The 27,597-nt window shown below is 42.5% G+C and overlaps 1 protein-coding gene across 19 annotated transcripts in view; it reads left to right on the top strand.

Annotated features, from left to right (window-relative positions):
- ANKS1B (ankyrin repeat and sterile alpha motif domain containing 1B) overlaps positions 1-27,597 on the top strand; it is a gene marked incomplete at both ends in the record, with an annotated part of 1,147,860 nt that overhangs the window by 1,087,282 nt on the left and 32,981 nt on the right. For all 19 annotated transcript variants that reach the window (XM_079714776.1, XM_079714773.1, XM_079714775.1 and 16 more), the window contains 4 exons: positions 463-591; positions 2,503-2,574; positions 18,849-18,860; positions 19,950-20,036. In XM_079714776.1, coding sequence (XP_079570902.1) covers positions 463-591; positions 2,503-2,574; positions 18,849-18,860; positions 19,950-20,036 — 300 coding nt within the window. The remainder of the gene's footprint in view (positions 1-462; positions 592-2,502; positions 2,575-18,848; positions 18,861-19,949; positions 20,037-27,597) is intronic.

Below are 27,597 nucleotides of genomic sequence, written 5' to 3'. Positions count from 1 at the left end.
TACTGTATCTTTTCTCCAGAGATATAAAATTATTCAGAGTACATGGTACATGTCCTAACTGGGAACTGAAATCTATGGAACTGTGTATTCTGAATGCAAAAGCAGTTCAAACTAAAAATTTCAAATAGTCAAGTTTAAAAACAGAAAAGTCTTTCAAAGATTGTATGTTCTTTTCTGTTGGAACAGAAAATTAGTAAATCATTTATGAATATATTCACGTTTTATTTTAAAATTACTTATCTTAGGGTGTCATTCTAAAAATAGAATAGGTCAACTTCTTTCATACCTCAAAAATTAACTCAGCTTTGGGAAATATGATGCTAAGACATATAAAACCATAACAAACATATAATACACATTTGCACATTTATAGCACACAGGTATAAGATGAACTCAGGCCAGCTATAGGGAACGAACTTGGCCTACTGCTCATGTTACCTCTAGAATAAATGTGATTTTCAGACAGGAGACTGGGGAGAACCTTCCATTACCTTGCGACCTCCAAACGAAGCCACAGCCTCAACTCCAGTGCAGTACTGGCAACACCACCCGGAAAAGCTCATCTTCCAGTCGTGTGATTACAAAGCTTTTGTAAGTTACCCAGAATTCAGTACTTGGGTACCAGCAGGGATAGAGGGTACATTTCTAACCTGTTTGCTTTTATATTGAAGGTATCCCCAAATGTCCATCAGTGAAATTCCTAAAATGTTTTCCCCTTTTTTCTTAAAGTAGCCTTCTCACCACAGAGAAAGTCCAAATAAATAGAGCTTTATAACCCTTTTAATCTTGTAAGCTTAAGGTCTGTTTTGTCTTCTTATATAGTTGTATATTTTAAATTAAATGTGATAAACTGCTATCTTAAAATGGAAATGAGTATAAATACAGCACATATAGACATTTCCACTTACAAATCTCAAAACATTGGGTCTACTGCTCTATATAAATACCAGATTCTTTTCACTTTCATCATTTGGATTATATTACAGTACTGGGCTTTTTTTTTTTTTTTTTTTTTTTTTTTGAAATAGGAGAGAGAATCAGGCTTAGCTGAGAATTGTGAATGATATGAACAGGTAAATGTTCAAAAGGTACCATTGGTTTGGGGGCAGGTGGTTGTCATGACTACAGCAGGGAAAGTGGCTGAACCCGCGACAGAGCATTGAAACTGTCTCTCTTAAAAATAAATGTTTCAATTAGGACAAAGTTTCCTGATACCTTAAAAGATAAGGATTTCACCACGATCATTTTCCTTAATTTGATGAAGATGTGGATGTTCTGATTATCTCACAGCAATTTAGGCTTTTTTTCATTTTGTGCTATCTGCACCTCTTTAACTGCTTATATCTTGAAGCATTGGACTCATTTCAATAGTGATCTTCCCAAAACTGTGGGATTGAAATGCCTCCCTCCTCCAAGGCTCAAATGCCAAATCCCTGAGCCTTTCTGAGCATGCCTTTCTTGGAAGGCTTTGACCAAACCCTCTGCTATGGTGCCCTTACACAACCTCTTCAAGTCAGGGACCTCCCGGGTCGGTAGGACTGATTCCCAACCCAGTTTTTGCAGAGTGCCAGGGTCTCCTCGGTCATGTCAGGAAAATAATTATTTTAATGCACTCTATTAAAAAGGACATATAGAGCTCTATTTTTTGAAGGGAATTAGAGAAAAATGATAAATGGAAAGAGCCCTGTTGAAACTTCAGAAGGTTGAAGGGGTGTCAACTGATAGAAAGACAAAATAGATATTTTGCTAAAAACTATTTGCCCCCAGCCATAATCTGAAGCATGCGTGACGATTTGTACCAAGGCCGTATTGGAGCCAATCACCTAGCAGCAAAGTGATTGGTCATTCCTGGGAGGAGACACTCTCATCCTTCTCCTGCCCCATTCAGCCCCTCCAGTGACAGTTTGCACCAAACACTCAGCTCTCTGGGCTGTGGAACAACTGTGAATGACATTCCCCCTCCCCGCACGCTCCCAGCCTGTTCTCAAGTGGATCAACCATGGGGCACACAGCTGTGAATGAAAAAGGTCCAAAACTGCATCTCTGCCTAAGAACAGCCTAACGTTAATTACCTATGCAGCCAGCTAAGTCCAAATGGGGTGCATGTTGCTTAGCTTCTCAGCTGTCTCATACAACCCTGTAATTACATAGATAGTGATGTGATTTATTTTTGCAGACATAGCTGCCTCAAAAAAAAAGGGAAAACATTTTTAGATGCCCCCGTTTTGCAGTTAAATATGATCTGAAAGATGGCGTCTTTAGAAACTGCTACAGTTTTATTATAAAGAGCAATTTACAGCTTTCAGAACTGTGCTTAATTCTGCTGCATTCTCTCTATACGTGCATTTATTTGTTAGAATTAGTTACCGTTAGTTTTTAAAAGTTATGCAGCAGCTTACAGCCAGGTAACCTGGCCAGTAGTACTTCTACAGTGTGCTTTTAAATTGCTACTCATATTTATATTCTGTTTTTCATAAATCGTTAAATTTTTTTGTATTTCAGTATTTAGGTTCTATGCTGATAAAAGAGCTCAGGGGGACAGAATCAACCCAAGATGCTTGTGCAAAAATGCGGGTAAGTTTGCCAAACAATTTTATTTCTAGTCACTGAAATACTAAATACTGGCTGTGGATACAAATTGCCACTTTTCAAATTACTATTTTCTTCATCTGTTGGTCTGCTGAATCACATTGGTGTTATATAAAAAGGTGTTTGGGTTTTGTTCATGTTTTTATATTTGAGCTTATGTCACTGTAGTTTGAGCTGATGTCTATTTAATTCAGTTACTCTTTTTTTTTTTTTTTTTTTGCGTTACGCGGGCCCCTCACTGTTGTGGCCTCTCCCGTTGCGGAGCACAGGCTCCGGACGCGCAGGCTCAGCGGCCATGGCTCACGGGCCCAGCCGCTCCACGACATGTGGGATCCTCCCGGACTGGGGCACGAACCCATGTCCCCTGCATCAGCAGGCGGACTCTCAACCACTGCGCCACCAGGGAAGCCCCCAGTTACTCTTATTTTTAAAGATTTAAAGATCAATATACATTGATCATTCTCCAGATTAGGAGAAAAGTGACCTTTAGTTTACTACAAGAAAATGTTTTAAGCACCCACTTGACAATCTGAGAATATTTATTGAAAAGGCTGCCAACTAACTAAAAATTAACAAATGCAAATATTGAGAGCATATTATAAAAAGCTAATATTCCTTATGAGCCTTCTTAATTATTCATTTTTTAATGTAAGAAAAACATTCAACTCTGAGCTGAATCACATAAGGACACAATGTTGACAGAAATGGCATTCCAGATGTCTGTGATTGGTGGCTGCTGGGTTCTGAGGAGTCTGTGTTAGCCAAACTGATTCTCACTCACCCTACAGATCCATGTGATCTTTTTCTTTCATGTGTCCTTCTTCTTCCTCCATAGCAGACGTGTAGAGGATATGATATCTGACTGATGGCACAAATCAAGAATATCGGACTTAGTCCATATAGCAACTAATCAGGGTCAAATTTAAGATCATTAGCAAGTGAGCCCTAACTTTTGTCATTTATTTTATATGAGCAGCTTTTGATGGGAAATACTTAAAAGCATACAATTTAACAGTTACAAAGGTAAACATGTAATGTCCATTGCTCATGAAAAGCTAAATACATGTGAATCTTCATGAATTTGACACCTCAGTATGTAATCGTCATTTTAATATTTTGATCATTTCAGCAGCAGAAAAACTGAAACAGTTATCCTTCTATTTGATGTAGTTATACTTAAATTGTCAGGACCAGTGAATCTTTATCCCAGGTACTGTTTAGATGAAAAACACTGTGATGCGTGCAGCAACTCAGGTTCTAGTTCTGTTGCTGCTTACTTGCCTTAGGAGTCAGTGTTTAGTCATAATAATAATAACTGGTAGCATTTACTGAGTAGTTACAGTGTGCCAATCTTCTGTGCTGAATACTTGGAGTGTTCAGCTCATCCAGTCTTTACTACGAAGCTATAAAGATTAGTACAATTGTTGATCCCATTTTGCAGATGGAGAAACTGAGGCTTAGAGAGCTTAAATAACTCTCTCAAGGTCCTGCAGTGAATAACTTGCCAATCTGGGACTGGGTCTGTCTGACTCCAGAACCCAAGCTTTTAACTACTACATTCATCTGCTTCTTCTGGGCCTCATTTTCTTAGAAAGTAAGGACATTGGACTGGATGCCCATTAGGGTTCTTCCTGGTTTTATAATTCTGGGAATCCTGTATACTAAATATCTATCTGATCTAAATTACGTCACCAGTGAACAATAAGAAATGGGAAAGGTTTTCAATCATCAAGCCTCATAATAATTTTAGAGCTATTTATGAAGATGTCTAAGAAATTAATTTGGCGTCTCTGACTTAATACATCTGAGTCCAGCCACTCCGATATGGTAATGAGCACAAATAGCGCATAGAGCACATAGCACCATTTAAAATACACCAAATCAGTGATTTGAATTTCAGTCAATTTCTTGAAATTAAGTGGATCTGAAATTCCATTTGGATAGCAAGAGCAAAACCATTTTAATAGTCTCAGTGGAGAATAATTTAGTTAAATACTTGTCTGTTGCTTAAAATGAAAAGGCCATCTATTTAGAAGCCAGTCTTCTGTTCTTTGGGGGTGTTTTTCCAGTTTGCTGCCCTTGGTGTTTATTTTGGGTAGTTTACATGAAGATAAGAACTTTATTGCTTCTTAGGATATCATAAACCCTTATTTCCCATCTTGATTAAATGAACATCAGTCTTTGATACAGTAGCTGAAGTTGTACTCACTGGGTTCACCAGAGCCTTTCAAAACTGGAAGCGCAGATTTGATCTGTTATCTGGAACTATTGAATTGTGAATTAGAGCTCTCACCAACTAAAAATGGTGTGGATCTCAACTTGCAGTTAATGTTCAGTTTGAACCTCCAGTTGCTGTTTTCTCTCTTTTCAGCATGGTTGCATTTCAGCCAAAAGTCCCAGTGTAATCCAGTCTCCCCAGGGGAAATACTTTAAGGCACAGATGATCTTAAAGTTGTGATATACTGTAATGTCACTGGGCCAAAGTATGGTGCACTAAAACTTTACCTGGTTTCCTCTTTCAATTCAATTGAAAATAAAAAGTTTTCAATTCAACAGTATGAATTTTAGCTGAAATTAAAATTTCTTTCCCAGTAAGAAGTAAATCAGTGTAGTTCCTTATTCTGAGAACTATTTCCTTAAATGTGTTTTGTTAACAAAGATGACTACAATTTGGCTCCTGCTGTCACTGAGTACAATTCAGTGGAGGAGGCCAACATGTTAACATTAATTCTAGGAGTAGCAGAAGTATCACCATAGAGGTGTCTTCATGTTGCCATCAGGCGTGGTCTCCTAAAATCAGTTTATTGGGATTAATAACAGTTAACACTTGAGAGCTGTGGGCCAGGCCCTGCACAAGTGAAATGTACATTAATTCATTTAATCATGAGATAAGTATTGCTGTTGTCCCCACTTTCCATATGGGGAGACAAAGGCCAAGGAAGGTTAAGTAACTTGCCCAAGATCACCCAGCCAGTGAGTAGTGGAACCAGGATTTGAACCCAGGCAGTCTAACTCCACCACCCATACTCGAATCCCCAGGCTGTACCACCTCTCACTTGTGCCAGTGGAACGTTTATTGTCCTGAGTTTTAAAATAGCTGAAAAGGTGGATCATTTATGTTGATAAAGAAATAACTTTAGGAACCCTCAAAGAGTGTATAAGATTAGTACCAACTAAATTAAACCATTTAGGTACAAACATATGTAGTAATTTGGGCTACATTCCAATGTACTAACATAAATAAAAATTTCAGGAGATTTTTTTTTGCATCCTTAGCAACTATAAATGTTTTTTTCCATAACACTTACTTTAACACGTTCAGTTTGCCCCAGCAGAAACCAAACACAGTTTTCCCTTCTCAGATAGTCATGATTGGTTATTTTCTGAGTTTATCTAAACCTGTTTATTCATCTCTAAGGTCCCATCAGTTCTGAAATAAAGATAATTCTACACTACTCTCCTGGTGTTCTATTATACACCTATTATTTCAATTAAAAATACACCATAGGGCTTCCCTGGTGGCGCAGTGGTTGAGAGTCCGCCTGCCGATGCAGGGGACACAGGTTCGTGCCCCGGTCCGGGAGGATCCCACATACCGCGGAGCGGCTGGGCCCGTGAGCTATGGCCACTGGGCCTGCGCGTCCGGAGCCTGTGCTTCGCAACGGGAGAGGCCACGACAGTGAGAGGCCCGCGTACCACCAAAAAAAAAAATAATAATACACCATAATTAACTAACATGTGTGAGATGATAGTAATTCATATCATTCTACAATATGGAATCACTTCTCTGTTTGTTTGTTCAGGTTAACCAGTCTCTTTCCTCTTCAAACTGTCTTAAGATTTTTTAATTAAGAGACTTAACTTTTAGAGAAGTTTTGGGTTCACAAGAAAATTGGGCATAAAGCACAGAAAGGTACCTGCATCACCACCACCCTCACAGTCTCCCCTGTTACTAACATCTTGCATTAGTGCAGTACATTTGTCACAGTTATGAACCAATATTGATACATTATTATTAACTAAAGTCCATGGTTTACATTAGCATTCGTTCTTTGTGTCATACAGTGTTTTGGGTTCTGACAAGTGCATAATGTCATGTGTCCACCATTATGATACCGTACAGAATAGTTTCACAGCCTAAAAATCCCCTGTGCTCCACCTACTCACCCCTTCTCTCTGCTGCTACCGTAACGCCTGACAACCCTGACCTTCTTGTTACATCCACAGTTTTGTCTTTTCCAGAATGTCATGTAGTTGGAATCATACAGTATGTAGCCTTTTCAGACTGGCTTCTTTCACTTAGCAGAATGCATTTAAGGTTCCTCTGTGTCTTTTGTGGCTTGATAGCTCACTTTTTTTTTTTTTTTACATCTTTATTGGAGTATAATTGCTTAACAACGGTGTGTTAGTTCCTGCTTTATAACAAAGTGGATCAGTTATACATATACATATGTTCCCATATCCCCTCCCTCTTGCGTCTCCCTCCCACCCTCCCTATCCCACCCGATAGCTCACTTCTTTTTATCACTGAGTAATATTCCATTGTATGGATGTACCACAGTTTGTTTAGCCATTCACCTATTGAAGGCCATCCTGGTTGTTTCCAAGTTTTGGCAGTTATGAATTGAGTTGCTGTAAACACTTTTATGCAGGTTTTCATTGTAAGATTCCCCCCATCCCTGGAAGAATTATCTTCTGAATTGTGTTTAGTGAAAAAGAATCAATAGAAACTTGCAAGAAACCCTGATCATTTTTTAAGTAAAATTGTAGTTTTTGCCTTATCTTTTAGAGTTTTGTTGGTTTTTTTTTAAATAAAAGCCTACGAGACTATCCATGTCTTGATACTGAGGCATACTTTTAGGAAGAATAATTTCTATGAATTATTTTTCACCTTAGTGGTACAACTGGGCTGCTTATTTCCTTTCCCATGACAGCTTTACAGACATGTCTATTCAAAATTAAAAATTTAAAACATATTAGTAATATGTGAGGAGTTGTAAAAGATATCCGTTTAATCTGAACACATTCATTTAGTGCTGCCTTTATGTTCCTGGTTGGGTTTTCCAGCTAGATTTGTGCTCAGAACCAGAGTCTTCCTTTCTATAAGGATTCCTGAGAGGAATCCTAGCTCTACGGTCCTGAATACGACCCTCCCCTAACATATTCCCCACAGAACATGGAACCTTCCCTCTGTCACACCTCACATAACACTGTGTGACGTCTGGTTACACCTGCCCTGTGCCCCTTAGAAGGCAGGAACCGTGTGTGCTGTGGCCCCAGAGTCTGCTGTATAATAGCTACCTTACGAAGTAGCTGTGATGGTTCCATAAGGTAATGCCTATGAAGGGTCTAGCTAGCTCAGTAAAATCTTAAAACATGTGACCTCTTCCTCCAAACGTTGGAAAAACAAGTAAATTGATGGATAGATTTGCTTTGGATTATTTCATTTGTTTTTCCCCACCTCTGATGGGGTCCTTACCCTGGTTTTCTATGTATACAGTATGTAAGAGAGTATTCAGAAACTTAGGGGCCCTGCACTCTTCTTTCCAATTTTTTTTAAAATTTATTTATTATTTATTTTTGGCCGTGTTGGGTCTTTGTTGCTGCACACAGGCTGTCTCTAGTTGGGGCGAGCAGGGGCTACTCTTCGTTGTGGTGTGCGGGCTCCTCATTGCTGTGGCTTCTCTTGTTGCGGAGCACGGGCTCTAGGCACTGAGGCTTCAGTAGTTGTGGCACACGGGCTTCAGTAGTTGTGGCTCATGGGCCCTAGAGCACAGGCTCAGTAGTTGTGGCACACGGGCTTATTTGCTCCGCGGCATGTGGGATCTTCCCGGACCAGGGCTCGAACCCATGTCCCCTGCACTGGCAGGCGGATTCCCAACCACTGTGCCACCAGGGAAGTCCCTCTTCTTTCCAATTTTTAAAGACCATTGCCAAAAGCGAGAAAAAAATGAAGGAACACTGTAGATACGATGTTATATGTAATTTTGCATTTCATATTTAGGGGAGGTAATTTGTTCCTAATTCTATTGGGAGTTGCTTCTTTTAACTAATGTGTCCACAGGACTGAACTTTACAAAGCAATAAATAGATTGCTTGGGCCTTTCAGTTCTCTTTAGCATGATTAGCTCCCACTTCAAGATTCTAAGAGGTACAGTGTTTGGTGAAATGAGGGATTTGTACTGGCAACAGGAGGTCCTACTATTCCATTTTGCCTCCCTAGACTTACTCATACCCCATCCCCTAACCCTGAGTTTTGCCCCAGGGAATATTTATCACTAATATATAGCACTCTCTCACTTCCCTCATTAAATGTACCATAAGGAAACATCTGCTACTGTAAGAGGTAGGCCATTCTATTCAATTTAATACTCTGAAATCTGACTTTCCCCTAATCCCATAGTTGACAGTTAGAAATGTTCACAGGTGTCACAGGTGTTTGCGTTCAAGGACATTTCCCTAAAAAAAAAAAAAAGAAAAGAAATATCTGTTCTCAACTATAATAAGGTAGAAATCGGCCTTTCTGATGTAAGAAAGGAAATATTTTAAAATTATTTTTAAGTCAGGAATAAGCAAGTCTTCCAGTGTACTTCAGTTTTGGAACCTCTATTTCCCAAAGGACTTAGACAGTTTCACCATGGTTCAGACTTCTTGTTGAGTCTGTTCCCTTTAACTTTATATGATTTTTAAACTTTTAATCTGGAAGCAATTCTAAAGTTGAATTTTAATATAGATTTCCACATAATCATCTGTGCCTTGGTTGAAGTGTGAAGACCATCTTTTTTCTGTGCTTGCAAGGAAAGAAATTAATGGCAGAGAGAATGGATTGGAAAGGTTGACTAAAGGTAGATTTTAGAATCAGGTGGACATGTTAAATTAAGAGGCCTCTCTCCTTAGGAGAGGCTCAAACTGAAGTCCTCATACAAATCCCTTCTCTGAGGAATTGTCATTTTCAGAAATAATTTCAGGGACTACTTCTTAGGAACAAGGCTGAGAAAAAAAACCTAAAAACAACTGTTTTTTAAAAGTTTCTGTTGCCCAAGTTTCAGGGAAGAATCAAGTTTTATCTTTCACTCTCTCAAAAGTACTGCACAAGGCAGGTAAATACAGGTCTAAGCCCTTGGACGTGGTGTGTGTGTCTGTGTGTGTGTATTAAGATAGCAACACACACAACGAAACAGCCGCCCTTCTAACCCCTGTCACTGTGCTTCGCTCGTGTGTACTTTTTGCTCCGTGAGTATTGTATTTTCCTAGGAGTCTACCCAGTGGAACACCAAACGGTCCCAATCACCTTATCCCATATCATCTTCATACCCCAGTTCTCTTTACTTTTTATTTTTGTTTTTATTACTCTCGTTACTGGCTTTTCTCCCATGTAACACCCTCACTGCTCCACATCACTGAAAGATGTCATGCACCTCTTCTGTCTTGAATTTCCACTTGTATGAAGCTCTCTTTCTAAACATAGTGAGTCAGTTGTTTTTGGTTCAGATATATTGTTCTGCTGAACATTCACTGCTGCGGCCACCATTTCACTGCAGTTCGAGTATGTTCCGCAGAGACTTTTCAGTTACGCTGACAGATCTTGATTTTACTTCTGCCCTCCTTTGCCAGTGGGGTGCTGTGCTTTGAAAAGCTAAGCGAAAGCATTAATCCTCAGAATAGCAGTAATAGCCCAAATCTATTGATGTTCACTACATACTAGGCACGGAATTATGTCATCTCACAACAGCTCCACAAAGGAGATGCTATATTAACATACCCATTTTACAGATGAAGTAACTAAGACAAAGGGAGGTTAAAATACCTAGCCACATAGTTTGAAAAGGGTGGAGCTAAGACAGGAATCCAAACATACCCTCCTGTGCTCTTACTATAGTGAGCAGAGGAGGCCCTGGAGGAAGGAGCTTATCATTGGGTCCCTTCATAAATTCAGGATGACACCACACACACATACACACATACACGCTCTGAAGCTGTACTTAAATGTGATAGACTGAAAAAGTCCGTGTGTTTTTGCACATTTACAGTTGACTTTTCTAACTTAAAAAATATTAAATTTTTTAAACTTTACATTTGCTTCTTACAAAAGCAATACACATTCAGTATTATTCAACTTTCAAATAGGAATATAGAAAAGAGAAATAAAAACAACTGTAGTTTTACCACCCAGAAGTGGTAAACACCCCTCTGTTAACACCTCATTTGTACATAATCCTCCAGACTGATTAGTTATGCATTTATAAGCATCACTTTTCTACAAAAAATGGAAATATTCTGAGCCTGTTTATAATCTATATTTAAACACAATATATTTTGAAACATTTTTATTCCAATAACTATTCATCCCCAATATTATTTGCGCTGGTTGAACAATATTCCAATCCATAACTGAACCAAACATTTAACCAGTTCCCCTTTTTGGTCATTAGGTCATTTTCAATTTTTTCCAATTATAACCAATACTTTGGGTAAGATCCCTATACCTCAGTCTTTTGCAGCTGGTCTGATTATGTCTTTAGAATAAGCCACTAAATGTAGAATGACTGGGTCAAAGAGTGTACACATCTTGAAACTCTGGGTAAGTATTGCCAAACTGCCTTACAAAAACGTTGTTCCAATTTATACTCCCAGAAGCAGTCCAAGAAGACGCATTGATATTTGCTTGTCACACCTCTCAGGGGCATAACTTAATATCTTGGATGTGTTCCTAGTTGAGGGCAAACTGGGGAACTTTTACGAGAAAACATACATCTCCAGCATGACCTCTGGGCTTATCAGCTCTATCTGGTCAACATCTATTCTAGACATAACTCTAGAATCTGTCTTCAGGACCCAAACTCTTTATTTTATGTGCAGAATGTTTTATACTTTCACAGTCCCTAAGGAACAAAGGGTGAATTAAATAATACTTAAAATAAATAAATAATACCAAGAGCTGCAGCTAACTGCTAACTAAGGATTTTTGGAAATCACTTGTCAAGTGGAGCATAGTGTGTTTTGATAAATTAATGTCTCTCTGAATTAACGTTAAGATGCAGTACAACTGAGTCTGTACGTATAGCAGCAGAGAACAGTTCTGACAGTGACTTTCAATCAAACTGATCAACTGCATCTTTAGAGCAGAAGTTCTCAAAGTGTGGTCCCCAGACTGGCAGCATCAGCAGCATCTGGGAACTTGTTAGAAATGCAACATCTTAGGCCCTACCACAGACTTACTGTCTCAGTCTGTTTGGGCTGCTGGAACAAAAATACCGTATACTGGGAGAAATTTATTTCTCATAGTTCTGGAGGCTGGGAAGTCCAAGATCAAGGCACTGGCAGATTTGGTATCTGGTGAGGGCACTTTTCCTGGTTCATAGATGGCCGTCTTTTCACCATGCCCTCCTGGCAGAGGGGGCAAGTGAGCTCTTTCAGGCCTCTTTTATAAACACATAATCCCATTAATGAGGGCTCCACCCTCATGACCTAAGCACCTCGCAAAGGCCCCACCTCCTAATACCATCACATTGGGCGTTAGGGTTCAACAAATTAACTTTAGGGGGATGCAAACATTCGGTCTGTAGCACTTACTGAATCAGAAACTCCACGGGTGGCCCCCAACAGTCTGTCATTTACCAAGCACTCCATGTTATTTGAATGCTCTTGAAAGTTTGAGAACCACCGCCTTGGTCCACTGGGCATTCCAGTAAGGCTGCTGTGCAGATAGGCTATCCTGGTAGAACAGTCTGCCACAGTGCCTGGATACCAGCCAGGGCCAGAGGAATAGAGAGAGAGGGCATTGCTTTGTGCCATGCAGACCTGGCCAGGGTGTGTGAGTTACTCCACAGTACAATAGCCGAGTCTGATGCCGGAGGAGGAGTTTGAATGGCTGCTGCTTGCCCACTGTCTGTTCTTGTCACGTGGCCTTACTTAGGCTCTGTATTCGCCCAGCCTTTGGGTCAGAGTCCTTGTGACCAGAAAAGCCCTTGAGAGGTCATTTACCCTCATTTTCCAGCCAAGTGAGACTTACCCCTAAGTCATTAGGGACACATGAGGGAAACTATTATTAACGACCAGATGGAGAAACTTCCCAGCTGTCGCTGATAATCATCCTGTCCTCTCAAGAAGTCTTTCCTTCTCATCTTACTGCTTGCAGTTTGAGCCAATTTCGTGTTGCCAAAACGAAGTCCTAACCCTTCCCTCCTTGAAGCTGAACTTCACAAGATCTGTGACACGTTTGCCGCCATAGGAACCTCTTGGTGCATCTCTAGTCACATCCATGGTTCTCCTCCAGGTTATTCAAAGGCCTCCATGCCTGGCTCTGAGTACCTCAGCCCTCTGAAACGTCTCCTGAGTTCTCCATGTGTCGAGAGGCTGGGACAGTGGTTCTTCTTTATAAAACTGGCTTCTTCCTCGTTGCTGTACATTAATTCATTTGCTCATTCCTTTAACAATCATGAATTTCAGCAGCTTTTAGATCAAACCCTGTGAAATTGCTGATATTTAGCCATTTTTGACCCTTAAAAATGACTTCATAGGGTTCACCTGAGACCATGTGCTAGTCATTATAAGCGAGACAAATCGAGAAAGGTGTGGGCCGTCCTCAAGCCCCACCCCAGAGCAGCGGACCCCGAGGAACGGCAGAGGCTCACAGAGCAGGCGGGGGAGCAAAAGGAAAGCCATCCCGTCAGCTGGGAGGCCAGAAAGTGACTTTGAAACTGAGCTTTCCCCAGAAAGTGACCTTGAAACTGAGCTCCAAAGGGTAAGAGTTCATTTTAAATGGCTGATTTGCGGTCTGTTTTTTCTCTCTTAATAATCCCCACAACGTAGCTGGTTTTACTGCATACAAAATCACCACAATATTGCTTGTTTGGTGTATTTTTTAAATCATTTGAAAGTCACTTGAGGCTACCAAACATAATTGTTTGATCCTATTTTAATTTACTTGCTGAAACTGAGTATAATAATTAAGTGTTGAAACTAAGGAAAATATTATATGGCAAAATTAATAGTTATGACTCAGCACTGAATATCTAACTAGAAAGCGTTCTCAGGGTAGCCGTGTGTAGGTTAAAATACGCTCTAAGTTGGATGGCAGTAGACCATTGGGAAATCTGTGCCAGTCTGTGCTTAAAATACCCTGGCAGTTATCGGGGTATTGTAAGAATGAAGAGTCAGGGCTTCCCTGGTGGCGCAGTGGTTGAGAGTCCGCCTGCTGATGCAGGGGACACAGGTTTGTGCCCCAGTCCGGGAGGATCCCACATGCCGTGGAGCGGCTGGGCCCGTGAGCCATGGCCGCTGAGCCTGCGCGTCTGGAGCCTGTGCTCCTCAACGGGAGAGGCCACAACAGTGAGAGGCCCGCGTACCGCAAAAAAAAAAAAAAAATGAAGAGTCAGTGACCTCCTCCCCGTAGACTGCCTCACTCTTTTTCCTCTGTGTGCTGATTACTGGGCACAGTTGATTCCTGTTAGGAGCATAAATGTCACTCTGGACTCAAACCCAACATTACAGCTCACAACTGAAGTGTTTCCAGTCCCAGTTATAAACCTCTTTGCTCTCATTCACACTTGTGAAAGTCCTGCTCTGAGATGCAAAGGTCCCTGCAGTCTCACAAGGATATTCTCATACTGTTGATTCTGCATTAGAAAATGAGAAACTATTGATATTTTCAGGGTGTGCTGTAAGGCTAGAACAAAAGCTCAATGGCAAATTCTTACTTGATACAAATATTCCAAGCAGTTCATAATTTGTAATTTAAAAGGAAAAGAAAAAAGATGGTGAATTTTTGGATTCACCAAGGTTGATTCATTCCTTGGTGAATCCAAAAACCCCTCTTGAAAAAAAAAAATGCTCTGAAAGTGTTCAGTTACTTTTCCTGTTAAGAACAATATTTCAGGTGTCCACCTCCAGATAGAAAATTATGATCCCTGTTCTGTGTGATGCTTAAAAACAATATAAATCCAAGTGCTAAATAAAGGACTGGCTTTAAATTGAAGATTCAAAAGTTGCATTTTATTTTTGGTTTCAGAAAGGTAACATCTCTATATAACTAAATACTCTTTCTCTTAGAATAATAAAAGGATGATCATCTTAATTAAGGAAATTGTGAAGAAAATACAATGGAATATCACTATATTCTTTCAGCTTTCAGTGGGAGAACAAGCTGCTGCAAAGGTTAAGTTAATTTAGGGCATTACCCGTGAGTATGTAGCTGATTAGGTATGCAGAGGTCCTCATTACAAATTAGTCTCTCCTGTGAAGCTGGCGCTGGAGGGAGGGGATTTGAGGACTCTGGGAAACCTCAGAAATTCCACAGAGTGGAGCATAGTAAAAAGCAATTAGAAACAAAAGGGAACCACAAAAGAAAGTTTGCCCTAAGCATTTTACTGAGGAAACGGGCCTGAAGAAGAGAATTCTGTTTATACAAATAAATAAAGCTTCAATGTTTAACATACACATATGGGAGTATTCACCATCCAGAAACACAGCAAAGCATGAAGATAGGTCATAGAAACCAAGCTGCCTGAGAGCAGATGCTTTGTAACCTGAGCAGTGGTGTCCAGACTAGGTGCCTTTCCCCACCCCGCCCCGCAGTACGCGGGCCTCTCACTGTTGTGGCCTCTCCCGTTGCGGAGCACAGGCTCCGGACGCGCAGGCTCAGCAGCCATGGCTCACGGGCCCAGCCGCTCCACGGCATGCGGGATCCTCCCGGACCGGGGCACGAACCCGTGTCCCCTGCATCAGCAGGCGGGCTCTCAACCACTGCGCCACCAGGGAAGCCCCAGACTAAGTGCCTTTGTCCCTGGGCAGGAGAAGAAGGTGATTACAACACTGAAGAGAAGCTGGGGAGGGTGGGACTTCAGCTGCCTGGGATCAGCCTGAAGCTCCAAGCTCACATTTTGATATCTGAAAAGCCTTCCTAAAATGCAGTGCTTATTGGATTTCTTGCCTCCCTGGTTAGCCAGTGAAGACTCAGTATATTTACCTTCTTTCTGTGCGCTTTCATCTTTCATTAAAATTATGTGTGAATAGACCTCTCTAAAGCTCTGTAAACTACACCATCAGAAAATCCTCTAGATTCTAGAGTCCAGAAAGAGGTTGGATCCGTATCTCTTATAGAAATATAATCACCTTAACAGAGGTGCATTACCCTGAAGACCTCCCACAGCCCCTTTGAACTCTGTGGCTGGCCAGATCCATCATCTTCTTATCTTGACTCAGTGGAAAAAGAAGTACAGTTTGGGCCGCAAGTTGGAACCTGTGGCCGCCCCCAATACCACCATTCCTAGAGGCCTGTGCACAGCCTGCATCGTTGGGACCCCAGTGCAGCCTCCAGTTAGGAAAGCAGGGATTCTTGCCACCCACGAAAGAGAAAGAAATGACCATCCTTTATCTTTTCTTCTTTGTTCAGCTTGGCTGGACATATGATGTGAAATCTCTGTATCAGGACAGAAATCACCGCTGATGCCCTCATTTCAGCCTAAGAGCCTGTGTCCTGACCTGCCTGTCTTTCTAGCTCTCTGGTCCCCCTCTTGGCATTCATTGCACCGTGTTCTTTTCTGTGTCTGCTGTCACCATTGTCCTGAAGCTGCTCTTGATAAAATCAGCAACAAATTTTTCTACTTGCCCAAACCAGGGGTTTCACCCAGGAAACCCAGTAAAAGTAGCAGCCACTCCTATGTGTGCCAGCTGCTGTGCTAGGCACAGATTTTTAGGCCTTTTTAGTCCTCCTGGCATCAGGCACTGCTCCCACCTTCTAAGGAATCTTCTTCTTGACTTGTGATACGGCTGTCAGGTTTCAGGTTCCTTCACTGACTCTTCTTACCCATTTCTTAAGTATTAACCATCCCCTGAGGGGTGATTCTTAGACCTCCTCTAGTTCACTCTTTTTTTTTTTTCGGGCCTCTCACTGCTGTGGCCTCTCCCGTCGTGGAGCACAGGCTCCGGACGCGCAGGCCCAGCGGCCATGGCCCACGGGCCCAGCCGCTCTGCGGCGTGTGGGATCCTCCCGGACCGGGGCACGAACCCGCGTCCCCTGCATCGGCAGGCGGACTCTCAACCACCGCGCCACCAGGGAAGCCCTAGTTCACTCCCTGAGCCACTTCATCTGCTCCCGTATCCTCAGCCACCCCCTCAATGTGGTTGGATTTCCAGATCTGATTCTTATTTCCAGTTTCCTACTGGACATCCCCACCTGATTATCAAACTGATAATCACATTCAAGAGGGTTTCATGCAAAAGCACATTCCCCTCCTGTGTTCCTTATCTCGGCTGATGGCCTCTTTGTCCGCGGCATCCTCCCGCTCACCCATCTTCTGTCCGGATCAGTCAGCAGATCCTCTTGATTCTTCCTTATCAGAATGGCGGCTCCCCTTCCATTCTTCAGAGCATTACTTCAACTCAGGTGCTTAGGTTCTCCCAATTGAATTTACACCACAGCCTCCTGCCTCCCTGCATTCAGCCTCTAGCTGTTCCAGTCCATCCAACCACCAGAACTATCTTTCTGCAGCAGAGATCTGATCCCTACTTAAAAGCTTCCAGTGGATCCCGGCTTGGTGGAGTAAGTCACAGTCTTCCAAACCTATTGTACCAGCCTCATCTCCCACCAATTACCCAAACCCACTATATTATTTCTAGTTTCCAGATGTTTATATGTGTGTGTTGATTCTGTGGCTAAAACAGCCTCTGTGTCCTCTTCTGCCACATGGAAAATTCCTATCCAACCTTTAAGAGCCAGGTCAGTCACCCCTAGCAGGCAACCGGTGTTGGTTGAATGAATGGATGAGGACTTGCCCACTCCCTCATGCAGAGTGAGGCTCTCCCTGCTCAGCACTCTGGAAGCATTCCGTTCACATCTCTGTCCCATGTGTCAACATTTGTGATGTAGCTGCTCTCTGTATCAGACTAAGCCAGGAATGGTGATGTGTGCTTCATGTGCCCCGTCCTCTCCTTCTCCCATGGCAGACGTCGTTCCCAACCCTCTTTACGATGGAGCCCAAACACAGGCTCAGAATCCTTCTCAACACAGCACTAGACAACCACTTTCAGCAGACCGGAGTCTGCACAAAAATCTGAGGTCTGTGTGACATCCCCTGAAGAAGACTCTGCATTTTTCCAGCACATGGGCCACCTACCTAGTATAACCACTCAGTTGCTCAATGAATGAGAAATGGTTTTTTCTCTTTTCTTCAGGGGTTTTTTCTTGATACTACATGAAATGTTGGTATTTTAAACTTAGGTTAGGTGTATATTATTTCATGTTACAGATAGATCTGTCCACGAGAATATTCACAGCAAGAGATGAGCGAGGTGATTTGTTGAAACCCATTGTTACTCTGCAAAGAATTCTTCACACACACACACACACACACACACACACACTCAGTCCACCAAACCACTGCCTGTTCCTGCCCCCTCTCTACAGATTCAGCCCACGGCCTTGCCTTACAATCAGCACACTGCATGTTATTTCCTCTAGCCTTGCCTTCGCTTTATCTTGCACATTGTTTAGAGCTGGTTGGATAAAGCATTAAAAAAGATAAAAGTATCTATCCTTACATTCCAATTTCATAATATCTCTTTTTGGCAATCACAAAAGAAAACTGGTGAGTCTGGGTAATTTTAAAACTAGTTAAAAAGCACTTCGAGGGAGCTGCTTTTTTCTATACTGTATGAAGCAGTTAATATTTAATAGTAATACTCTCAGTAATCCATTTTCTTTATCTTTGACGCGGATATAGTAGCTATCAAAGAGATGTGTCAAAAACAACCAGGAAAATGTGAAGCACCTTTTCCGTGGCTCAAGTGAAAGATGAAATATAATTATCATTACTGAGTTCAATGAGTTCATTCACACTATCCAAACTTCTTTCATTCTGGTCACATTTTCAGAGTTTAAAAATGGAAAATGGGTAATATTAATGAAGAAATCAAGAAAGTTCATATTTTTCTCAGTTTCCTTAATATACATAAGACAGCTGGTTGTGGAACACTCAAAGCAGAAGGCTCTTGCATGTCAGTTATAATAAGACTGTGCAATGCAATAAACAGAACGATGAGAAAACAGTAAAAGCAGAGGAGAGACAGGGTCTGGAAAAGCCTGCAGTAATCTCTAAAATAACAGTTTCACTGCGTCAACATATATCTGTAGAGCCTATTCTCTTTACTGTTTAATGAGTCTGTGCTGTCTGTGAATTACTGAAATGGTTTCCTCTCACCTTTTTATGTATTTTCTCTCCTATTATGTTCTCACCTGTCTTGTCTGGAAAATCCATCAGGCTAACTGTCAGGTAGGTTCTTCTTGATGTTTAATGTGATTATTAGGAGTATCCACAGCAGGAAATGAAGTAAACAGACTGTGAGTGACCTGTGATGAATGATGAAACTAACCAGAAAAGGCAGATGCTAAATTTTGCAGGTGCATAAAACTGTAGAAGCTGCAAACTGTAAGCACATTCAGCCATTGTAAACATCTATTGTAAGAACTTAGCCTAAGGGATTACAGCAGCTCTGAATGATAAAGTAGGTTGCCTGCACTGTCCGGTTTTGCTGTGGCTGAAAGTACAGCCTGCCCCCAGAGGGCTCAGTTGTCATGGAGTGGTATGATATCCTATGTGGCCATGAGCAATTCTGCTGTAAACTATCAGCTTTTATAGATTTGGCCAGGTCCAAGAAAAATTCACAATGATGTTTTTTTTTTTAAAGATCTTTTTGATGTGGACCATTTTTAAAGTCTTTATTGAATTTGCTACAATATTGCTTCTGTTTTTATGTTTTGGTTTTTGGGCTGCGAGGCATGTGGGATCTTAGCTCCCCGACCAGGGATCAAACCCACACCCCGTGCATTGGAAGGCAAAGTCAACCCCTGGACCACCAGGGTAGTCCCCACAATGATGTATTTTAAATCCCTATTTTAAGTATGTATTCAGGCATGCCTTGTGCCTTGAAGAAAGAGAGAAACTAGGAAGAAATGGGGAGAGGTGGCATGTATTTTGTTAATGCCAAACTCACGCTTAGAGTTCAGTCTGACATGGCTTAACTCTAGTCAAAAGAATAGTCGTTTGAAATTGCATAGGGGACAGGGCTGTTCATTTCTCCCCTTGGGGTCAGGGAAAGGGCGTATTCCTTCACCCACATGAAGCAGGGGAACAAGCTCTTTTTAAATCCTCAAGTGCAAAGCAGATACTTTATAAACCCAAATCATAGCTAAGCCCAGGAGAAGAGAGACATACATTTAAATTAGAGTGTGTTTGGTGTGTGTTTGTGTGTGTGTGTTGTTTTTAACCTGAGCTCATTTTTATCTTTCAAGAGAAAAAATTATGTGCTACAGTTGCCATGGAACACAGACTGCTCTAATAGCTTTCTAATTTTAATTTCAGAAGTCTACAGAGCAAATGAAGAAGGTCCCTACTATTATTCTTTCAGTCTCTTATAAAGGAGTCAAATTTATCGATGCAACAAATAAGGTGGGTACCGCACCTCTCTTTGGTTTAGACACCAGATACAGTCCTGAGTAAATGATCTAAAATCCTTTGCTTCCCATCATACCCAACATCCCCCATTTTAATCACTCCTCACCCCTGACTTTCATGATCCCTAAAACAACTGTATACACACACACACACACACACACAGGGGCACATTGCATTTGGGGGCATGATCTAGGATTCCTACACATATTTTGCTTTCACTTTCCCGTGGTACCTTCCTTAGTAGACTGTGGCCACTCAGTATCTGGCATGTCCCTTTGGATCCAGAGAACATTACAACAGAAAAAAAAAATCATGTCTAGTGTGAAAATGTACCAGTGTCATCATTCCTCCACCAGAGGAAGTGTCTGTTACCAGGTGAAGGGCTAGAACATTTATCTTTTCATTTCTCCAGCGATAGGCCTGTCCTTTCTTTTGATGTATGTAATGCATACCTGACACAGGGAACCCGAGCTCTGGCGTTTACATCATATAATTGTATTTCGTTCTCAACTATTGAGATGGAAGCGAGGGTTCCAACTGTATTGTTTTCTTAAGAGACACAATCAGAAAAGAAGCTCAGGCCGTGCTGTGACTCTGCGGTGACTTTGTGCTCACAGTGGGAACAGCTTGTGGGCCCTAAGGTCGAGTGTAGACATCCGGGTTGCATTTTACTTAAAAAGTGTCCTTTCTTGGCAAAGATGACAGAGTGCAGGTGCTAGACTAGAAAACTTGGGTCTGACCACTCTCACCCTCCATAAATTCAAACCTGACTTGCTCCTTCTCCAAAACCCCCAGATGTCCTGCATTTTAGTCTTACATCCTTCCAACCAATAAAGTGTAGAAACAGGGGAAATGAGGTGATGCCCACTGGTAAACACCATTTGTTTTCTGGACTGCCCACCTAGTCCTCCCAGCTGGACCCACTCCACTGTGGAGAAAGGAAACAAAAGTCACGAAACAGGTGAATTTAAACAATGGAAATTTAGGACCACAGCAACTGGATTTAGATCCAGGGAAACGTCCCATGGGCAGTGACTCTTGACCATCTATAATAAACCAGAGCATCTGAATCGACCTATTCAAAGCCTTCCCAATTTGTTTTCTGTAATGAAGAACACTGCTATGTCAGCAGTCAGATAAGCCCAAGCTCCCAAGTCTACTTAGAACAACCTCCCAGGTTTAGAAGCAGTTCTGAAACTCAAGCCGAAAGCTGATAACTCAGCCTGATCATGCTAGTCGATGATACCCAAAGCACACTCAGAGTCAGATGCCTTACGTGGAATGATGCTTCAACCCGGCAATATGTCATTGACAGTTACTGCTGTCAGATTACAGTTATGGAAACTCTGATCAGAAAAATCCCAGTTGATTTGCTTTTTTTATTTCTTGGAAGCAACTTTAGTTGCTGGTGCACAAACTTTCTTTAGCCCTAGATTATAGTCAGTTGGCTTTAAAAGTTTCAAAACTTTATGGAACTCTGACTGAAGATAGCATTGCTATCACTGTTATCTAAATTTCAAGAAAGGCTTTGGCATTTGGATTTTTTTTTAACCTAACCTGGAGCAACTGTCTCTACCCCATTTGCACTTGAAAAACATGAATGGCAATATGTTATCAGCTTATGAGTCTGACAGTCTCTTAGATTAACAACCTTAGCAGGCTTGGATTCTGACAGTTTCTGAACAAGTGGTATTTGCCCTGAGAAGTTTCCAGAGTCTTAAGGCTGTCATCCCATGAAGGTGGTGGTATGACTGGGTGCATCTGTATTAATTGCACCCTCTCTAACCCACTCTCCACCATCAGAGGAAGGAGAGAGCGCTATCGGCTCTGTGGCATTTTGCTTACAGACACATCAAGGGCTGTAGATCTTGATCTCCCAGACTTTGAGGAAATGCTTCTGCTTCAGTCGCCAGTACTTAGATGAGTTATTCATAGATCTCTGCTCACTAATGACTACTCTGGAAATCTAAGCACTGAAAGATATGCAAAAGATAATTGTGTGAATAAAGACACTAAATAAAGAAAGCCCACATTTCTTTCAAGTCCTTACAGTGTGGTCCTCAGCCTGTTTTCAAAATCCAGAGCAAAGGCAAAGTGCATATGTTGGTAGCAGGTGGAGCCAACCTCTCTATGACTATATGACAACGTGTGCCTGGCTTTTTCAGGGATTTGGGGACATCGACTTCAACACTGGGGCTGAACAGGGTCCCCATCCCAGTGTCCTGTGACGTAGTGACCTACCCCAGTCTAATGGTGGATAGGGAGAGGGTGGGTGACTCGGGGCCGTGGTCTAGGACTTAGTGTGTGAGAAGCCAAAGCAGAGAGCTTATATTAGAAGGTGGAAGAAAGAAACGGTGTAGAGCTGTGTTGGTGGAGTTTGGGGAAGGCTGAGAAACACCACCAGCCAGGGCTGAAGGCCTGGTTTTCGGGGGCACAGAGGAGCCAGTGTTGAAGGGTCGTCCTCAGGTTGTGGTATGAAAGGAGCTGTGCGCATCCAGCAGTGTCTGCAGTGGCATCATGCGTGCCACTTGGTCCTGTACAAAGACCAGCCTCTAACTAATACCCACAGCAGGAAAGGAGCAGATTGATAAACTCCAGGTCCTGCTTTTGGTTTGTACCAGAGATTCCTCCCCTGGGAAGCATCTGGGGGGAACCACTTTGGTTTGAAGTGAAGGACTTTTGACGCATAGACATCTGTGAAGACCTCACAATTTGTGGTGCTTGTGAGCACTAAGCCTGTAGTAAGACACAACCAGAAGTCACAGCTTATTGTTCATGTTTGATGTTTTTTTTTCCCAAATGCTCATCATTTTTTAAAATTAATCTTTATTTATTTATTGGCTGCGTTGGGTCTTCGTTGCTGCATATGGGCTTTCTCTAGCTGTGGCGAGCGGGGGCTACTCTTTCTTGCGGTGCATGGACTTCTCATTGCAGTGGCTTCTTTTGTTGCAGAGCACGGGCTCTAGGCACACAGGCTTCAGTAGTTGTGGCACTTGGGCTCAGTAGTTGTGGCTCGCAAGCTCTAGAGCGCAAGCTCAGTAGTTGTGGCGCATGGGCTTAGTTGCTCCGTATTATGTGGGATCTTCCCGGACCAGGGCTCGAACCCATGTCCCCTGCATTGGCAGGCGGATTCTTAACCACTGCACCACCAGGGAAGTCCCCTGTACTTTATTGTTAAACGGTCCTCTCCTAACCACCACATCTCTGTAACCCTACCCTGGTCAGATAGAGGGGATGTGTTCAGCCTGCACTGGACGCGTAGAGTAATCGAAGGCCTCAGACCTTCACTAAGTGACTGCCCTGCAGTCACACAGCTAGCTGGTCATGGAGAAGGACTAAAACTTAACTTTCCCACTCCCTGACCTAACGCTATTTCACTTTCACTCCATGCTACCTTCCACCAGTTCGTCTGATGTGCAGTGGATACTTAATTAGGTGTTAATGACTCTTCCACTCCTTCTAGCCCCCATTAGACTGTGTGAAAGATGAAGCCTCCAGCAAGGCACTTCTTTCCTTTTACTCTAATATAAAGTACCAGCTTTGGCTGAGTTCATGGGGAAGGGTTAGGTGCCTAGTTGTAAACTTGTAAACCTGTTACCTAGCAACTTGGGAAATGAATTGACTCACTAAACCTGATAAGAAGGAAGAAGTGGAAAATGATCTTGAATTAAAAATGGAACTTGGATTAGATTTATACTAAAATGTTATAGGTAAATCACACCAGCTTTCTGTAGATCCATAGCCCAGAGGTACTCTAGCATGGCATTTTGCCACGAGGGCTACAACTGCTTAGTTCCAGACCCATCTTCAGATCAGCAGGGTCTTCCAAGAGGTGACACCGTCCCCATGTCCAGTGCTTGGCTGAGGGTGGGTTGCATTTTGCCTTCCTGCTGTGACCCCCTCCTCAGTCTTCTCATCCGGCTAAATTAGGAACAATGCAGTGCCTGGATTGGTTTGTTAGTTTGTTTTTAATTTATGTATTTTATTTATTTTTGGCTGCGTTGGGTCTTTGTTGTGTGTGGGCTTTCTCTAGTTGCGGCGAGCGGGGGCTACTCTTTGTTGCGGTGCGCGGGCTTCTCATTGCGGTGGCTCCTCTTGTTGTGGAGCACGGGCTCTAGGCACTCGGGCTTCAGCAGTTGTGGCTCGTGGGCTCTAGAGCGCAGGCTCAGTAGTTGTGGCGCACGGGCTCAGTTGCTCCACAGCGTGTGGAATCTTCCCAGACCAGGGCTCGAACCCATGTCCCCTGCATTGGCAGGTGGATTCTTAACCACTGCGCCACCAGGGAAGCCCAGTTTGTTTGTTTTGAACGTCAGCTTCAAACAGGGCTTATGCTATTTTTTTAGGCACAGATTAACTTGGAACTTTTGCCTAAACAAGTGCCAGTTGTTTTTTATAGCACATGTTTCTAAAAAGCTCAGAGTCATATTAAGAGTGTGTGCTGTCCTCATCTGCACCACCCTCTCTGCAGGTCTCCTTCAGGTAGCCCCCGACCAGGGCTGCTGCCTCTATGTGGGGGGTGCTCTCTGGAGGGGTGCTACATTGTCTCCCTCAGAAAAGGCCTGGCCTGCAGAGGAGACTCAGAGAAGGGCCCTACCTGTCATAGTCAGGAGTGAGGGAAGCAGGGAGAGGCCAGTTTCTAGGCCCATCACTTCGTTATCACACCCCCTTCTGAGACCGTCTCTGTTAATTGGCTGAACCAAACAAGTCTCTTCTACACCCACCAGCCAGATACCTCTTCAGCTATTTCTCTACATGATGAAAGGCAACAGACAAGAAAAAGAATCACTCCCTGTTGAAGGGTACTGAGCTGCCAATTTTTCTAGCCCAAGAAGCGGCAGGGTGACCCCAGTCCTGGCTTGAGCCTTTTAAAAGCCCCAGTCTCCTTAGAACATGCTTAGATATGGAGGCTCAGCTGCATAAAGGCGTCCACTGTAAACTGAGGAACATCACCTGTACCTCATGATGATGTCAGCTTTTAATTTATGGAGGAGCCACTAATGACAGGGTGGAAAGAATATCCTTCCTTGACTTCTCCAAGGAGGAAACAACTGTGCAGTCTCCATTTCATCTCCAGCTGTAGTATCCTTAGTCTTGGAGTCATCGTACACATAGAGAACTAGCCTCGCTGTTCTGCAGAGGTGGGCAGTGCAGACTGATGGCAGTGTCTCCGTGTCACCTAATGCACATTTGTGTGCCCGACGCACAGTGAGGCTAAGCAAACCGAACGTCAGAGTTTGGAGCAGAGAAAAGTTTATTGCAGGGCCAAGCAAGGAGAACGGGTGGCTCATGCCCCCAAAATCCCCAAACTCCTCAAAGGGTTACAGCAAAACATTTTTAAAGGCCAGGTGAGGGAGGGGCGTCCCAGGGTATGTGATCAGCTCGTGCACAGTTTTCTGATTGGTTGATGATGATCAATCCTTAGGCTCTGGAAGGTCTGGGGGCTACATGCTCATGATCATTGGTAGTTAATTTTTTCCTTTTGGTGGTGGTTTTGAGCCTCTGAAAAACTCAGGGAATATGCATGAGATACTATTATCTGGGTACTTCTGAGAGGAGGTACAACAGAGGACATGAGGGAGGGGTATGTCCTGAGAAGGCCCCTGCTCAGTTACATCAGTAGTGAGATCTAGGTCCTCACCACATTCTAGCACCATGGATATATTAGGAAGTTCTGTTCAAAATACCTCCCTACACAGTCCATTGCTATGAATTCATTTAAAAGCAAATTTTTAAGTGCCAATTAGGATGACTGAGTGCCAATAACATGAGTTATTCTTAACTGATTGCAGAATGTCTGTATTAGCTTGCCTTTCCTCTAGTTTAGACTATGGGAACAGAGGAATAAAAGTTTCAACAGTGGGAGAAGAGGCTGATTTGGGGACATGGAGCAACACAGAGGAGGGCAGGCCTCAGAGTTTAAAAGACAGCCCTGGGCTCCTGGAGATTAGAGAAGAGGGGGCCGGTTTCCAGAAAATTGGGAGGGAGGATCCAGAAAGAGGAGAAATGTCTTAGTGCTATAGTAAATTACCATAGACTGGGTTGCTTAAACCATGACTATTTATTTCTCACAGTTTTGGAGGCTGGAAAGTCCAAGATGAAGTCACCAGCAGATTCAGTGTCTGATGAGAGCCCCCATTCCCTGCTTCATAAATGGCCGTCTTTCTGCTGTGTTCTCACACGGCAGAGAGAGCCAGCTAGCTCTCTTGCCTTGTCTTGTAAAGGCACTAATAGCATTCACGAGAGCTCCACCCTCATGACCTAATCACATCCTAAAGGCCCACCTCCAAGCACCATCACACTAGGGGGCTAGAATTTCAAGATACAAACTTGGGGAGGATGCAAACATGCGGTTCATAATTAAGAGAGATCCCCAAAGATACGCTTTACCTACTTTACAATTTTTCCCTGGGCCACAGTGCTGTCACACACTATTGAAAATTGTCAGGAGTGACATCTTGTGAATTGGCAAGATTCAGGGAATTCAGTGCAATAAAAATCACAGGGCACTTTTCACTGTTAACACTTTCCCGAGAAGTTGATCAACCTTATGCTAGTAAAAAAAAAAAAATGTCTCAAGAACACAAAATGCCAATTTAGTTAAAAGTTGGAGCCAATGCTCTATTTTCAGTAATAGTGGATCCTGGACAGGTGAGACCAAATCCACAGGCTTCCCGAAGTAATCGCAGCCCCCAATTAAAATGATGGTGGAGGCTCTCAGCACCTGCTAACATCGTGCCTATAAAGACCATGCAGATCTCATTAATTTTAAATTTAAGACTCACCGAGTTCCTAATTTAGTTTTCTCCTTGAAGATGCCAGAAGAGGATCAGCACCTTCTATTTTGAAACTCTATCTTGCGATAGGATGTTACTTGTTTATGGGATTCTGATTTCAATTTGAGTTATTTTTGACAGCGCTGCATGTAGCGTCAACATACAGGGTCACTGTGAAGAACGTCTTAATTTAATTTTCTTTTATGTGTTAATTCTGTAATTGCTTACCAACCACGTAGCTCAGTAGAGTGAGGGGCGTGAAGTACTTGCTGGGGGCGCTGGCAGGAAAGGGCATTTTGTAAGCATCTTTAGACATTGATGGGTATACACGGAGCATTATATTCGCTCAGGTTATTTAAGACTGTGCAGTTACAAAGTAATTAGGGTAACTAAAGCATTGAGGGTTTTAGATCTATGACAACTGCAAAAACATAAATGGGATATTGTGAGGTTAAGAAATGTTTGCATGATTATGTGAAATCTTTTGCTTCTGAAATACATCAGTGTATCAAAAGAAGTTTCTGGCTCGGTTTGCAACCCAGATGATGCTCCTTGGTTATTTTGTGCTTCGGGATAATGGTACTTAAACCTTTCCTCAGTTACCTCCCACCGATTATTCTTAGAGGTAGGTTGGGATGAGGGGGCTGGCAGGGAGATGGCATGAAAAAGTGCTAGCCGAGAGAAAAGATGAAATTATGTTAAACCAGTGAGAGAGAGGTGGGGCTGAGAGGTATTGCAACATAATTTCAGGCGCAGTTCCACTACCTGCCCTGCCTAACTTA

This window comes from Hyperoodon ampullatus (genome assembly GCF_949752795.1).
Source record: "Hyperoodon ampullatus genome assembly, chromosome: 11".
Classification (NCBI taxonomy): domain Eukaryota; kingdom Metazoa; phylum Chordata; class Mammalia; order Artiodactyla; family Ziphiidae; genus Hyperoodon; species Hyperoodon ampullatus.
The sequence above is the reverse complement of the archived record's forward strand: the minus strand, read 5'-3'. Positions and strand labels throughout refer to the sequence as shown.